This window comes from Equus caballus, chromosome 8 (genome assembly GCF_041296265.1).
Source record: "Equus caballus isolate H_3958 breed thoroughbred chromosome 8, TB-T2T, whole genome shotgun sequence".
In the NCBI taxonomy this organism is placed as follows: domain Eukaryota; kingdom Metazoa; phylum Chordata; class Mammalia; order Perissodactyla; family Equidae; genus Equus; species Equus caballus.
This window is the reverse complement of record NC_091691.1, coordinates 16,158,487-16,174,746: the sequence shown is the minus strand read 5'-3', so window position 1 is coordinate 16,174,746 and position 16,260 is coordinate 16,158,487. Positions and strand designations below refer to the sequence as shown.

The 16,260-nt window shown below is 56.1% G+C and overlaps 1 protein-coding gene across 18 annotated transcripts in view; it reads right to left on the bottom strand.

The window, feature by feature from the left end:
• Positions 1–689: 689 nt before the first annotated feature.
• PXN (paxillin) overlaps positions 690–16,260 on the bottom strand; it is a 46,834-nt gene continuing 31,263 nt past the window's right edge. For 7 of the 18 annotated variants that reach the window (XM_070275385.1, XM_070275387.1, XM_070275390.1 and 4 more), the window contains 10 exons: positions 13,624–13,850; positions 13,202–13,317; positions 12,620–12,756; positions 12,307–12,508; positions 11,329–11,464; positions 5,878–6,048; positions 5,582–5,755; positions 4,912–4,993; positions 4,622–4,770; positions 1,640–3,780 (listed from right to left, as the gene is read on the bottom strand). In XM_070275385.1, the coding sequence (XP_070131486.1) occupies positions 3,514–3,780; positions 4,622–4,770; positions 4,912–4,993; positions 5,582–5,755; positions 5,878–6,048; positions 11,329–11,464; positions 12,307–12,508; positions 12,620–12,756; positions 13,202–13,317; positions 13,624–13,850 (1,661 nt within the window). In that variant the 3' untranslated portion in view covers positions 1,640–3,513. Of the gene's footprint in view, positions 1,287–1,639; positions 3,781–4,621; positions 4,771–4,911; positions 4,994–5,581; positions 5,756–5,877; positions 6,049–6,323; positions 6,426–7,041; positions 7,354–7,608; positions 7,885–8,962; positions 9,806–11,328; positions 11,465–12,306; positions 12,509–12,619; positions 12,757–13,201; positions 13,318–13,623; positions 13,851–14,114; positions 14,242–16,260 lie in introns of those variants that run through there. The other 11 variants (XM_023647038.2, XM_005612559.4, XM_070275384.1 and 8 more) reach the window with 9 other exon arrangements.

The window sequence follows — 16,260 nt, the reverse complement described above, 5'->3', positions numbered from 1 at the left end:
GAGGATTACATGAGCTATGTGTTAAGACAACACAGTTCCTGGAATGTAGGAGGAAGTCACTAAATGTTAGCTTCTTTTATTATGCACCCATTCAACACTTATTTGAACAATTGTGTTATATCAATAAATTTTTTTTAACGAATGAGCTTAGATCCTTGGGCCGAAGGAAAATTTTTCTCTATCTCCACCCTTTTCACTCCACCAAGTTAGAAATCTCTGTATTTTGTTTTAAACCCTCTTAGTGCCTCTGATGATGAGCCTGTTTAGTGAACCGCTGGAGTCGATTACTGCTAAGATCCCTTTTTGATGACAACATACATGCATGCTCAGCATTGTGCTAAGTACTTTGTGTGCATCACCGCTGTTGATCTTTACGGCAATTCCCTGAGGAAGTATAGTATTGGTATTTCTGTTTTATCGATAAGAAAATTCACAGAGAGGTTAAATAATTTGCCTAAGTCCCTCTGCCAGTAAATGATGGCTTCACAACAGAAATCGAGGAGTAAGTTCAAAGCCCATGGGCCTTACTATGCTATAGTTCCTTCCAAACCCTGACTGTCTCCCACTAAACACACTTTTCCAAGTATGTACATACTCCCGTGGTAACTTTCCAAGGACATCCTGGCTCTGATTATATAAATATCATCTCTAATTGCAGTACATCAATATAATGGAATACCATGAAGCCATTAAAAAATGATGCAAACCTATATTTATTGACACGGGAAAACGTTCACTATGTACAATTGAGTGAAAAAGCCAATTACGAAGAAGTGTACCATATCCATTTCTAAAAAGAAAAAAAGAAATTCAACATGGGCTGGAAGAATAAACCAAGTCATTATCTTTGGGTGAGGGTTGAAGGTAATTTTCACTTCTGAGCTCACAGTGAAATGGTCAAAGTTCAGACTAGAATCCAACATGCTGCTTTTGGAGGACCATTCCAAACAGGGAAACCGTGCAGCCACAGCTCAAGGGGGAACAAAGCTGTCCAGGAAGCTTCTGGTGCCCTTAGCTGGAGTTTCGGTCCTGACAGGAGCAAGGAGGAAGCATGCAAATATGCACATGACCACAAGGGAGCAGTAGAGACCCATCTTCAACTGTAAATCTGCAGCCTTCAGTTTGGAAGGTTCGACACCCAAGGTGTGCCAGCATGTCGAGGGTGGCGTGTCCGGTCAACGGCGGAAGACAGGCAGAGGCCAGCCCCGGGGTCCACATCCTGTCTCTGTGCTCACTCAGAGGCTTGCCTCATGCATGTTGGTTCTCCTCTCTGAACCCTTCTCCATCTGCAAATGAAAATAAGGCCACCCACAGGACCATATGAGGATGCCCTCAGTGAATCCACGGCAAAGCACCTGGGGCAGGGCCTGACCCACACAGGGCCCAGCAACGCTGCTCCCCAGCCTGCCCCCACCAACTACTGAGGAAGGAGCAAAGCTCACACAGGAGCCAGGAGGACCTGTGACCACAGACAAGTGTGCTGTGGGGCAGGGATCCCATCCCCAGGGCTTTTTGCCTCAAGTAAGGGAACATCAATGATTTACCCGCAAACTGGTCCTAGCGAGTCTGGGGAGGGTTTGGTCTCACTTCTGAGACTAAGCTGCTATCTCAGACCACAAAGAAAAGGCACTAACACAGGTGAAAATAATGGCAAACTTTATTGGCATAAATCACAGAAATTGAAATGGGGAAAAGCCTGGTTAAAAGTTTACAGAGAAAAAAAATCAAATCATCAAATAACCATTGACCCAGAGGGTGGACCCCAGAAACCCCAGTCCCTGTAGGAGAGTGGCCTGGGGCAGGTCACTGTAAACACAGCAATAAGGCCTATGGGTGGAAGTGGAGACTTTAGACCTGTGGAGGGGTCTGGCTGACCTCCCCTGTTCCCAGCCCTGCCACAAAGGAGGGACCGTCTCCTGAGACCCCAGTGCACTCAGCCTCTGCCATGAGGCTAGCAGAGCAGTCTGGATCTTCCTCACTTTAGACCCCACTGGGGCCCCTTTCTGCTGACCAGGAACCCCAGGTGTGCCTGCTCCAGTTTCATCCTTGGGGAAGAGAGCTGTGGGGCTTCCCATTATTTCAGCAGGATCCTGTCCCTCTGCCCAGAATCCTTTCAGGCCCCTTGCAACAACCTGGGCCCTTTCCCCAGACCCTTAGTCTCCAGGGAGGGCAGGAAATTTGGGGAAGTGATGCGCCCAGTGGAATCAATAAGACCAATGGTCAAAATCAGACACCAGCTTTCCTGAGAAGGCAGAAGAGAAGCAGTGAGGAGGCCAAGAATGTTCAGTGGGTTCTCTTTGTTGCCAAAAAGTTCACAGGGGAGCAGATGCTCCTAATGGCTTAGACAGACAGGAAAGTACCCTTAAAGCGTACTTTCCCCTTCTCCTCCCTCAGGAACAGGACGGATGAGGTTCAGAATTCTCGGCCCCAAAGGGCAAGACACCCTTAGGCCAGTTTCAGTTAAGAGCTTGCTGGCCTGGGTAATAAGGAAGGGGTTTCAAAATACAGCAGTTTATAAAACAGTCCTGGTGAGCTGTGAAGTTAAAGGAGGGGAGTCTCAGAGCTGCTCCCAGTTCACCTGCTTATGCTAAGAAAAAATAAAATACAAATTGCTTCCCCACCCCAAGCCCTCAATACAGGTTAACCCCGTACCACAGCCACCGTGACCAACAGTACCAGCGGCAGTGGATAAGGAGTAGAGTACAAAAGGGGACAGCTTTAAAATGTCTTCAAAATCATTTTGTATAGAGAAGTAAAAGCAACGCGGACGATATGAATTCAAACCTCAGTGTAGAAATCTATCAAAGTCAGTACAGTGCCAGGCATGGGGTGACTCCCCGCCTCACGCCATCCCTGGAGATGGAGGAAGTGACTACAAAACATTATTGCTGGAGAGGACTTTCTCAGTAGAACCAGAGCATTTATGGGAGGGTTCGGGGGCGGTCGCCCAGGCCTGGGGAGACTGGAAGGGCAGGAGGAGCACAAGGAACCTTCCATGGCCCCTTGGGCACGTCCATCTTTGAATGGATGGATTTATGCTGGCATTGTCTGGAGGGAGCCAGGTGTCCCCCAACACTCTCAGAACAAAGGTAATTAGGTCGAGGGGAAATAAGGATAAAAAGAGACCCCATCTGACCCTGCCTGCCCTCCCCGCTGGCTCTACTGCCAAAATATGAGTAAGAGATGGCTCCAGTGTGGGGTGCTGGCTTGGCCAGGCGAGTTTGTAGGGACACGCATGGGGTGGGGTGGGGCCCTCCAGTCCCCATCTCCAGGGAGGATGAAGAGCTGGCAGCCTGGGGAGAGCTGCAGGAGGAAGGAGGCCCAGAGGCTGTGACAGGGGGAAGAAAAGCTGGCAGGGCCCCACATGGCCCTCTTGCCATCCTGCACCAGCCGAGGACACGGTTTCCAGTTTCAGTCGGGTTTGCCCCTTCACCCCTGGGCGAGGCCTCTGGGTCACAGTAGCAGTTGGGGAGGCTGGGCCAGGGGAGGGGGCAGATGAAGGGACGAGGGCGCCTAGCAGAAGAGCTTGAGGAAGCAGTTCTGACAGTAAGGCTTGTCGTTCTGCTCCTTGAAGGTGCCCTTGTTGAGCTGCTTGAGGCAGAAGGCACAGACGAAGTGCTCTGGGTGGAATTTCTTGGCCATGGCGGTGATGCAGCGGCCGGTGATGGGCTTCTGGCAGCCAGAGCACAGGGAGCCGCGCCGCTCGTGGTAGTGCACCTCACAGTAGGGCTGCCCGTCGTGCTCAAAGAAGCTGCCATTGACGAATGGCGTGAAGCATTCCTGCAGGCAGAAGAGGCGGTGGGGCAGAGGGAAGGGGGCTCAAGCTGGGGTAGGGGGGCTGAGGCAGCTCCCAGCATGAGGGGCAGGAGACAGTCATGGTCGCACGCTCCTAACAACTCCCACTCACTAAGCATCTCCTATGTGCCAAGTGCGGCACTAAACACTTACTGAATTCTCCCAACAGAGGGGGCAACTGAGGTGGTAGAAGGTATGTGACTTGCCCCAGGTGAGGCAGCTACTAAGTTGCACAGCCTGGATTGAAACATAGGTCTGACTCCTGAGCACTGAACCAGGTGGCTGTAAGGTGTGCTCAGAAACCATGGTGCTGAGAAAAGGGTTCCGTGGTCCAACTCTGCATCTTAGGTTCCCGTTTGGAGATTCACATGCACACAGGCATACAGTGAACGGTGTTTCCCAAACTTATTTGGTCAGAGGGCCCTTGTTATTAGATCCCTAATAACATCTGTGGGTCCCCATTACCCTCCAGAATACAGTTTGGAAACCACTGCCCATTTCCATTGAGGCTACAAAATGCTTGCATCATCCCACTTAATTCTCACTTACCTTCCTCCTGAACACAACCAGTCCCAGGGCTGCCACACAAGACGAGGCCGTGGAACATGCTACCTTGCTCCTGGTTTCTCCCAGCCTCAGTATGAGCCCTGGCCCAGGACCCAGTGGACTTGAGGAAGTGTACCCACTGCCTGCTCACCCCATCAATAACCCCAAACAAGGCCTCCAGTTTGTCCAGTTTGGATCCAGAAAGCACAAGAGAGAGGCCCTTCTCTCCCCAATGCCCGCTCCCAGCAGCCTCAGGATGCGTGGGCAGGGGGCTTCTTACCCGGCACACGAAGCACTCAGGATGCCAGAGGGTGTTGAGGGCCGAGATGTAGTTCTCCAGGATGGCCCGGGCACAGCCGCCACACTTGGGCGCAAACATGTCAAAGTAATCCTTCCGGCAGTAGGCCTTGCCATCTTTCTCATGGAACCCTGAGGAGTAGGGGTTTGGGGGGCAGAGTTAGGGCCTCCAGAGGCAGAGCTACCCCGACTCCAGCACCAGTAAAGTCTCCCAGCCCCCCACGCCCACCCATGCTACTCCCGGGGGCAGCAAGTTAGTCTGCCGGTCAGTACCTTCAGGACCGAAGAAGGCGCCACACTGGGCACAGAAGAAGTGCTCGGGGTGCCACGTTCGGTCAAGGGCTGTCACCACTTTCTGTGAAAGCAAAGTGTGGGATTAGAGCCAAGGTGTCAGCCTAATGGAGAGATCCCACGACTGAGACCCACAGGCAAGGCTGTGCTTTCCACCCTCACCCCCAGTGCACAGCCAAGGAAAGAGCAAATACTCCCAAGGTCGGGGTCTCTCCTAATCGTGCTCTGAATACCACCGAGAATTCCAATTTGACACACTCTCTCTTCTTTAATCTTTACATGGGCTCGAGGTCATAGGTTCTATTGTGATTCTCATTTTATAAGTGAAGAAACTTGGGCTCAGAGGCTAGGCATTTCCCTCACATCACACAGTGGGAGAGTGAGTGAGCTGGCATTCTACTCCATTTATCTAGGCAGGGCTCCTAACCTCTGGGAGTCTCTGTGATGGGAGGTGGAAGGGAAGTGGGGCTGCTTAATGTGCCCCAGGCCTGGGTTTGAATCCCAGCCCCACTGTTTCCTAGCTGGGTGAGCTCAGGCTTGTGACGTGACCTCTCTGAGCCTCAGAATGCACCACCTGCACCCTCAGAGGGTTATAGTGAAGACGAAATGAGCCCACGTGGCTGCCTATCCCCGCTGTGCCCCAGGAACTCACATCCAGGATGGGACCGTTGCAGTAGTAGCAGCGCGGAGAGAAGAGGTTGTGATAGTCCTTTTCACAGTACGGCTGTCCATCCCGCTCAAAGAAGTTCCGGGATCCGATCTCCTCCTGGCAGTGGGTGCAGACGAAGTGCTCCGGGTGCCACGTCTTCCCCATGGCAGTCACGACCTGAGGACAGAAGCAGAATGTGGCTCAGCCCTGACCTGCCACATTGCACCCTTGAGAGAGCAGCTGAGGTCCCCGTGCCCACCTGCTGCTCCCTCCCCTGCCCCGCCCCTACCCATCATCACCTGCCCGGCGATGGGCTTCTTGCAGGCCCCGCAGACCCCTTTGGCAACCGTGGCGACCCCCAGTTTGTTCAGGTCGGATTGCAGGCTCCCCAGCATGCTGTCTAGCTGGCTCCCGGGCTTTGGGGGCCCCCCTGGGGGAGAGCTGCTCCCCGTCTTCCCCTGGGCCATGAACTGTGGAGACAGGGAGAGAGGGCTGGTCAGGACTTCTGGGCTTGGGGATGGTGTGTCACAGCACCACAGTGCTGGGGGCTTTTCTCCCTCATGGACAGATGGGCTGATTGAGGCACAAGTGCAACCTCCTCCAGAGGCCTCAAGAGCCCTCAAGGTGACAGTGGCATCTGCAAGACACCCTGGTGGTCAGAGGGGCTCACAGTACCCTGCCGGCCTGACCAAGGCCCAGGAAAACATAGCAAGCAGGACACTAAGCCCCCAGCCTTGGCACTGACCCCTCCCTCGTCCTGCCCTTCAGGACTGCTCTGCCTGCCGTTCGGAGGCCAGCCAGCTGCCCAGCACAGCTCTCCATCTGCTCTTTGTTCCAGGCCCTGGACCTTAGATAGGGGAGGAAACGAGGAGAAGAAATTTTTTTTTAATTAAGGAAGAAAGAAAAAGAGACCTTGTTATTGGACCATTTCACAAAAGGGAATTTAGAATGAGATAAGAGGGGTTTTTTTTTTCCCCCATTGGCAGTACCAAAATCAGAAGAAAAAGTCTAGAGAAAAACAACCCAGAGAGAGAGGCCGAGGGAGTGATGAAGAGGGAAAGGGAGGTGAGCCAACCAAAGGCATGGGACACAAGAAGGAGAGGTGACGGGGCCAGAAAACAGAGAGGCCTCCAGGTCCCAGGCCTGGGAGCCACGGGAGGAGGAACAGATTGTGGTTTCCCTTCAGGACCTGGGGCAGGACTGAGGGGGAGCAGGAAGGGGCAGGCAGAGGAAAGCCCCACGGGGAAGCAGAAGACACCTGACATCCCTGGGATGGGAGAGCGGACATCAGATTAAGTGAGAGTCCATGGTCAGGGCAAGGTCTAAGGAAGGACTGTGGTCTGTGCTGGGCTTGTGGCCAGAGAAGCAGAGGCTGTGTGTGCACATGTGCACAGAGTGGGGACGCCACTTAGACAACAGGATAGGGACAGGCAGGGGCGGTGCTGGGGCCCCAGGAGGCCTGCCTGCATCGGGGGGAAGAGTGGGTCCTCGTCGGTCTGGCAGCCCACAGACCTCCCAGTGTGGGGCGCAGGAGGGGGAGGGGTGGGACCCTGCGCATCGTCTTCCCAGGACCCTGCCTCATCACTCTGGACCCCAGAGGAACCATGGGTGAGAGCTGAGGGCCCCAGGACAGACGGGGCAGGCAGGCTGGGCTTGGGAGAAGAGCTGCTGGCCGAGGCATCTTTGCGATCCTGGAGCAAAGGGACAGGAGGAGGAGAAGCCAGAACAGAGAAGGTTCTTCTCAGGGGAATGGGAGAGCCAGGAGGGAAGACAACCTGGGAAGAAGAAAGGAGGGAGAGAGATGAAGAAGGTTGAGGAAACATCAGCTCAGTGAGCAAGGACACAGAGAGGTGATGTCCCCAGACTCCCCCTGGGCCTTCCCACCCTGGCATCTAGAGCAAGGCCAGCCTCACACGGCCACAGGATGCAGGACCACCCACACACCAAATCTCCCCTCCAGCCAGTGCTGGGGAAGAATCGGGGCACCTGCTGCCCTGGCCCTGGCCCAGGCCTGGGCATCTCCTTGCTACCTTCTCTACAAGCTGCCCCCCGGCCCGCCTCCCACGTGGCTGCACAGTGATGATGACGCCCTCGGTCAGCCAGTCCTCGGTGGAGGCCCCTGCTGCCCCCGCTGCCTCCTCCGCCTCCGGCTGGATGCCCAGCCGACCCTGCAGCTCTGCGATGAGCCGCTCCTGGGATGGGGTCCTGCTCAGGGTGGCGGGGTCCAGCCGGCGGCGAGGGGAGGGCTCCCGGGACATGGGGTGCGCGTGGCCCGTCTCCCGGCTCCTCCTGATCACAGAGCGGATCTGAGGGGGAAGGGGGAGGCTGTCACAGTCCCACTCTGGGCTCGGTCCAGTGCTGCTCAGTCCACACTCAGGTGCCCTGGGGAGGGGAGGGCAGAACAAATCCAGCAGAGAAGAGCCAAGCTGAGGTGGGGTGGAGGCAGGGGCAGAGCAGACTCCCTTCACGCAGCACTCACCTCCAAGTCGGCACTGACCTTGGGCAAGACACTTTACTTTCAGGGGCCTCAGTTTCTCTATCCTTGAAATGGGGTTACAGTATTTTCCTGGCTACTTTACAGGATTATTACAAGAATTATTTGAGAGGATGTTAAGTGGACATTCTTGAAAGGGCATAAGGCTTTTTCTTTCTTTCTTTCTTTTGTAATAGAAAAATGAAGTCTTTTCTTCAAGTAAATCTTTCAACTAGTTTTTTTCTTCTTGTTTATATTATAGCCTATTTGTCTGTAGCAGTTTGGGGTTTTACTGTTGTTGTTTTGTTTCGTTCTGTTTTTGGAAAGGGCATAAAATTTTAATCAAGCAATAAGAAATAATAACAGGAACATCAGCCATGGCTTGAGGACTGCGTACTGTGTTCTAAGCACTTTCCAGGCATTGTCTCATTTAGTCCTCTGGACAACCTTGGGGGAAAATGGTCTATTATTACCCCTATTCTAAAGATGAGAAAACTGAGGCTGGTGGGGGGTTGCCCAAGGTCACATAGGTAGCAAGTGTTGGAGGCGTGGTTTGTATTCAGTTCTTTCTGGTTCCAAAGCCCATGCTTCTAGCCATTTCGTGCACATCACATCAGGATGAGGGGGGAGCTCATCTAAAGGCAAAAGCCTTAAACAAACAAGAGGTTTGCTGTCACTAAGAGAATGAGGTGGGTTGTCACTAAGAGAAATCCTGGGGCCCAGGAAGCTCCACTGGCCCCAGAGATCCCATTGCCGAGTGCTGGCTGCCAGGGTCACAGGCCATGGTATCCTGAGATTTGCTGCCCAAGCAGACATGCGTAGAGTGGGAGGCTGCATGCAGTTAGCCAGGAGTGGCGCACACTCAGGCCTGCCAAGGGCCATGACTAGCAGCCGTGCGAGCTTGCGCCTGCCTGGCCGGAGGTGGAAATCCTCTCAGTGGTGCTGGGTGTGTCCATGACCGCGGCATGTGGAGACTCTGGCTGTTTCCGCTTGGCCTCGGCAGCAGCTTCGGTGGTGGCCTCTGGCCGCCTGGGGGTCTCGGGTCCCTGGGTTGGCCTGACCAGGCTTCCCTTCATGGGCGTCTCTCCACCTAACTGCTCATCAACTGGGGCAGGGCAGCTGCCTTCCGCCTCCGCTGGCTCTGGCCTTGCCCTCTCCTTCCTCTGTCCACGTTCCTTCGTGGGCCTCCAGGTATCTGGGAACACAGTCTGACGGTCCACAGCCTTGACAGCTGGCTCGGTTACTTCCTGGAAGGTGGGCGTAGCTCCATGGGGAGTCTCAGGCCTGAGTACCTCCAAAGCCCACGGCTGCGACCAAGTGGCAGCCATAGACCCCTCCGAGTACAAAGGACTTCTCGACGGCCCTTGGGGGTCTCCAGGCTCCGGGGGACCTGTACACCCAGCTCGGGGTAGAGAGTGGTACGGGGGAGCCCTGGAGAGCTCACTCATGAGGTCTGGTGGGTCCCTCCAAACTTGAGCCTGGCTCTCTGTACCAGATGGCCCCAGAGAACCCTCTGCAGAGGGAAACCTTGAGTTGGGGGTGTCAGGCATCACCCCGAGGCCAGCCAAATCAAGCCAGCTGGGGGCCACAGGAGGCAAAAGGCCCCGTCCACTATCATTGCCCTCAGCGCAGAGGACCTCCAGGGTGTGACCATGGCCTCCAGGAGGAAGAGGAGAGGGAAGTATGTGGTGTGGGGATGGAGCTGAGTTGGGCAGCAGCCCCGGGGCACTCAAGGCCACAGCAGAGGAGCTGGTCTGGAAGAGGAGAAAGACAAAAGGCAGAGGGGAGAGGAGAGAGAGACGGGAGAGGTGAGAAAGCAGGCTCGCTGCAGGGGGTGGGCTCGGCCATGGGGCTCTGAGAGCCACCATCGACGTTGACCAAGGTGGCTGGGAAGCTGAAGCATGAGGACTGGCCCTCAAAGAAGAACCAGACCCCCAAAAAAGGTTTTCCTGGACTCCAGGTCCTTGGACCCCATCAAACCCAGGCAGCAGAAAACAGCCACTGAGCCATACCTGTGGGGCCACCACAGGCAGAGCAGGTAGGAAGGAGAAAAGGCTAAGGTGAGGTAGGCCATGGGGAGACAGGTGACCATGGGGAGACAGGTGACCAGGGAGGTCAGCCCAGGCACCAATCAAGGGAGAGTCAACTGCAGGCAGCTGCCCTGTCTCCTCCAACCTCAGCTCAACTCTGGCCTCGATCTCTCCCAGACAATCCCAGCTTTCCTACATCCCTCAAAACCTTGCTCTAGGGGCACGTCCAGAACCAGTGCAGCTTCTCACGGGGCATCACGACTCTGGCTGTCCCACAAAGCAACAGCAGGAAGAGCGCTAGGGCAGGGCTCCCTTAGGCCCACACCTGAGTCCAACTGACTTGCTTCTGACCATGGCTGCTCAGAACCACCCGCACACAAGGGTCACAAGCCCAGGCTGCTCCCATGCCCCACTGTGAAAGCCAGCCGAAGGGAGGCTTGGAGGCACCATCAGGGCCAAGAGCACTCGACCGCTGGCTCCCCTTCTCAGATTCCCTAAGTACGCCCCAAAGGTCTGGGCCAACCCACGTGGAAGGGTGAAGTCAGCAACTGTTGGCAAGTTCAGTCAGTATCAAATCCCACGGAGGCCCTGCATCCTCTAAATAAAACATCTCGGGTCTGGCAGGCCTGGGGAGGCCTGGGAGGGGAGGGGGCGGGGCCACCTCCTGCAAGATTGGCCCAGTAGCTGACGGGTTAGATTTCCCACAGACAGAACTTGTGGGGACTCAGAGGCCTCTGGAGGGAGAGGGGGAAGGATGAAAGGAGGCTGGTAGAGCAGGCCTGTGGATTCAGGAGCCAGAGACAGAAAGAAAGAGGACACGTTGAGGACAGCCAGCACGGGAGATGGGGCTCCAGGGCAAATGACCTCTCAGGCACAGGATCCCAAGTCCTACGTGGCCCAGTAGAGAAGGCCCTCCCCCACCAAGAGCAGCCATCAACACAGAGCCCTTTGTCCCAGCCTCCTGATCCCCTCGCCTGGGTGGCTGGGAGCTGGGAACACCGAGGAGGAAGGAATGTCCCTGCTGCGTACTTCTCTGCCTTCACAGGCTGTGAGGCAGCTCAGTCCCCACGTGGGCTGACCCTCCCTCCCCCGAATCATGGCCCGGCCAGGGCACTGCAGGGTCCCTGGCTCAGGGAGAGGCATCCAAACATTGAGGGGCTGAGTTCCAGCTACTCACACTGAGGTACAGAGGGAGAATGGGGAAGGCTGAGGGGACAGGGCATGGAAGAGGAGGGGCCTCAGGGCACCTTAAAATCCGACAGCGAGGCCATGAGTTCATCTAGCTCCCTGGTGGCAGAAGAGGCTGAGATTCGAGTCTGCTGCTGGCTGGAGGTGACTCGCTGAGGGCTGCTCATCTCACCCTGGTTCACAGTGATGGCAGGGCTGCAGGGTAGGCATGGCATCAGCGGGGACCCCAGAGTCTAGGCCCATGCTCCCCCAGAGTGGCCCTCCCCTCCTCAGGCGATCAACATCTTAGCTCAGCACTGGGGTGCTGCCACCCCCAACCCAGAAGATGCCCACCAGCTCCCAATCTCTCCTGGGGACCCATCAGTGGGAGGTGGCTACTGTCAGCTAGGGGGACAGAGCGCTGCAGTGAGCTGACGTAGGAGAAGAGAGGGCAGCTAAAATGGCATCCTTCCCAGGATGACGCCTCTGGCCCTCCTAGCCCAAGTTCAAGCTTGCCTGTTAAACAAGCCCAAGCACCCTGTGCATCCTCCACAACACTCTGTGTATATGTGAGATTGTTCTAACGACATGGTAACACCAAGAAGAACTAACATTTAGTAAGCACTTGCCGCGTGTATTACAAGTTGCGAGCCAGAAACCATTCCAAGTGCTTTACATGTGTTAATTGGCCTTATCCCCACTATCCCACATCCCTTTACCCATTTTATAGATGGGAAAACTAAGATTGGAGAGACACCACTTAGCCAAGATTTGAACCCTATTATGTGGCTCCAAAGCCTGTGCTGACAGCCACTAAGCTATGCGCACCCTGGGTATCACGATGTCTGTCTTTTTTTGATGGATGGTGGCTCATTGAAGGCAGGGATGATGTCTGTCTGACTCACCACTATCCCCCCAGTGCCTAGTGCAGGGCCTGGCAAACAACAGGCACTTGTGGAGGCAATGGGTAACACTGGGGCTAAGTGGACAGACAGTGGAGCATGGGCACTGGCCAGGTGAGACCTTCCCCAGCCTGGGAGAGCCCAGCGGATACTCACACGGGGCTGGGCACGGAGCTCTCCAGTTCATCCAAGAGACTCTCCACGCTGGGCCGCACGTCCTCCAGGCCCCGGCCCCCATTCCGTTTGGGCTTCTCTTTGGTCAGGGTCCCAGCTTTGCCCCCCAGCGGGCTGTTATTCTCCGGGATGCCATAATGGGGGCTCAGAGCCCCAGGAAGCGGGGGGCTTGAGTTGGCCTCATCTTGAGAGACAGAGAGAGAAAGGCTGCTCGGCCCTAAGCCCTCCAGGGATCCAGAGGTCATCCAGGGTCCGGGGGTTCTGGCAGGCCCCTGCCCCAGGGACCCAGACCTACCTGTGGGGAAGCCAGGGGGGTTATGCTGCACAGCGTTCAGTTCCAGCAGCAGGCGGTCGAGTTCGGAAAGGTTGCTGCCCAGAGAGGAGCTCATCACAGTGGGTGAAGGCTCAGCTGACTTCTGTTTGTTGGGGAAACTTGGAGACGCAAAGGGAAGACGAAAGTGAGATGCTCTCCAGCTTTGGTGGCCCCAAAAATTCTCAAGGAAAATACAGCAGAGGAGATATAAAGTCTTGCCCAGCAGGAGGACGGATAGCGGGGAAGGGATGTGGTAAAAGGAGGGAGGAAGGAAGTCTTGCCTCAGTTCCTCAGCTACCCAGGGTGACATGACAGCCCAGTCCAGCCGCTGCACGGAGGTGGCAGTAATGAGGCCATCGGAGATAAGAGGAGTCGAGAGGCATTGTGAACTGGCTGGGAGCCTCGGGGCCTTCTGCAGTTTAATCCAACGACCCGACCCGTGAGGCAGAATCCTCCTCTGGCCATTGCCGTGCCTGATCCCTGGCCTCAGCTGCCTCCAGCCCCACTGGACCCTTGGATTTCCCAGCAGGAGGAGAACGTTTGCGGGGAGGGGCTTGGGAGTACCTGTAGACGTGCTCTTCCTCACCGGCTCGGGGACACTGAGGGCCCACGCTGTCCTGGGGGACCGAGGCACTGGAAGTTTTGGCACTGGAGCTGTACACGGGCGACGGGGACTGACGCTGTGAGAAGGAGAGTACTCAGAGCCTCCCTCAAGGGGAGAAAGAGGAACAGCCCAGTCACCCACAGGAGGCTCCTGCGCACAGCCAGTCTCACCAGGGAATTTCCACACTCTGGCCGGGAGACAGGTGATTAACACTTGGTCACTGCCCCCCTCACATGGCGTCTGGTGGGGAAAGCCCGACGTTGCCTGGCCCCTCTCCCCATTCCCCTGATCCCATTTCTCCGCTGGCTCTCCAAGCCACTGCCAGACAAGCTCCTTTTGCCCCAAGGCTTCTGGGGGCTTCTGAGCCTCTGTCCCCACCTACCTGCTGGTGGACGAATCGGGAGGCGCTGGGCTGCCACTGGTCTAAGGGGTCAAGGATGGTGCCATTGAGGGCCTCACTGGATGGGGGTGGAGGGACAGGGGGTGGCACGGCAATCTCCTGGTACGTGTGGTTTCCAGTTGGGTATGAGTAGGGGGTCTCCTCTGACAAGAACACAGGCCGTTTGGAGATGTGGGAAGTGGTGGACTCCAAGTCTGCCAGCAGGGCGTCTACGGAGAAGAGGCGCGAGGAGCAGGTAAGAACCAGGGATCCCAGCAACTCTCCAGTGGCAGTGCCCTCCCTTCCTGCACCCAAGAGCTAATAACTTCTGAGCACCTGCCCCGCCCATGGGAAAAATGACCAGCCTTAGGACAGGAAGATACCAGCCCAGACCAGCCTGCCTAAGATCCAGCTCCCAAAGCTGACCTCTTCTCCCCAGACCAAGACTGAAAGTGCTCTGGAGGCTCTGCGGGCTGCCCTTGGGGGTCTCCTACCTCTGGGAGCCGGGCACCTGCCTCTGCCTTCCCTCCTGACAGGGCTGTGCCGCTGGCTGGCTGGGAGTCAGAAATGCCTGCCTGGAACTCAGCACTCTGACTCCGCAGGGCAAGGCGGAGAGAATGGGCGGGAGGGGCCCCACGTCACAGGGAGGGGCCCGGGCAGTACCAGGTCTCACTGAATTTCCAAGAGCTTAGGCTTCCTCAGCTCCCAGACTGGAGAGGTGGTACCTGCCTTCCTGACCAGGGAGAAGCAGAACCCCAGGCTCCAAGCTTCTCCTGAGGCTCCGGGCTATGAGGTGAAGTATATGGGGAGGGGGGCTGGAACAGGCTGGTGCTACATTCCCCACCCCCTTGGCCAAGCAGGGGGTCAAGACTGCTCCATAGGCTGTTTCTGCAGCAGCCTGGCAAGCAGCCTGGCCCCAGAGGCTCCAGAGCCCCACTATTCTGCTTTTAACAGCAACGTGGGAGCCGAATCAGCCCTCAAGTGCAAGCTTCCATTTCCCTGGCACTTGGCAGCCAACAGGGGGGCCCCGAATCTCCCCAGTCTCCAGACAAGAAGGGTACAGCTGGGGAGGCAGGGGTAGGAACTCCCCTCCTGGGACCCTCAACAGCCCACAGTCCAGAGAGCCTGGCCCTCAACTTCATTCCTGCCATGCTCATGGACTTGCTCCTTCTCACCTCCCTAGTGACCTGTGGGGGTCGGGGAATGTTCAGCCCCTGACCCTGAGGATAATCATCATCAGAAAGCAGTGACTGTGGTGGGGCTGGCCCAGTGGTGCAAGGGTTAAATGCACACGTTCCGCTTCGGCGGCCTGGGGTTCGCCAGTTCAGATCCTGGGTGCGGACATGGCACCGCTTGGTAAGCCATGCTGTGGCAGGCATCCCACATATAAAGTGGAGGAAGATGGCCACGGATGTTAGCTCCGGGTCAGTCTTCCTCAGCAAAAAGAGGAGGATTGGCAGTAGATGTTAGCTCAGGGCTAATCTTCCTCAAAAAAAAAAAAAAGAAAGCAAGCAGTGACTGTATTTATTGCCATTTGCTAGTAACAGGCAGGCGCTAGGCATTTTGCATACCTGGTCTCTCAGTTAATCCTCCTAACACCCTATGAACTTGGAATCCTGATCCTCCCTTTACAGATGCAGAAACCAGCTTCGAGAGGTGGTGGGACTTGCCCCAGATAACAAAGCTGATGAGTGACAAGACAGACTCCTCAGAAGCCCCAAACCCCAAAAATCTGGCCTGGAAGACGCTGCCGTGACCACAAGATGATGCTATATTTAAACAGTACAATTTCCCGAGTGACAGGGCCTGAGCTCTGAGGGCTGTCAGTCTGATCCTTCCTTGACGCCCTGTCCCCAACCCCATCCCTGCTCAGAGGAAGTAAGAGAGAAGCAAGGCCCACACCCAGGGCCTTGGTTTGCGGGCCCACACCTCCCAGCTGTCTGCCCTGGTCTCCTACCCCAAAGGTCGGCCACACCTTCCCCAGGCTCCTACTCAGCAGGTCAGAGGGGAAGCTTGTTCCAAGGCCCAGGACCCCAGGGCCATCAGCCCAGCACAGGTCTCCGGACTTCCAAGAAAGGTCAGTTCCTGCAGCCCCCTCCCCCTCTAGGTCCTTGGGAAGAAGTCTAACTTCCTGTCTCCAGCAAACCGGAACTAGAGGGAGTCAGTGTGTGTCTAGGTAACAGCGGAAAAGGAACGAGTGTCCAGGACCAATCCCAGTGGCCTCTCCACAGCCACACCTGCTGCTTTGGCTTCACACAGCGTCCATTTCCTCTGGGCCCAGTCCAGCAGGGGCGGGGTCCCTCCTTCTCCATCATGGGCAGAGCCAGCTCCCCAGAGCAAGCAACAAGTGCAGCCCTGGTGGAATAACAGGAGCTCCTGGCATGCTTGAATGCCCAGCATGCGCCAGGAGCTTTGCCTGTGTTACCTCCCTTCCAACAGGGCAGCAGAGAGGAGGCGCGAGGAGCAGGTAAGAATCAGTGATCCCAGGAACTGTCCAGTGGGGGTGCCCCCCCTTCCTGCACAACACTAGCACAGCTGGGAAAACTGAGGTTCCAAGAGGCAGAGTAGCACCCCCATGCTGCCAAAGCTGACTGAAGTGACACAGCTGGGATCTGAACTTGGGTCTTTCAGGCTCCAAAC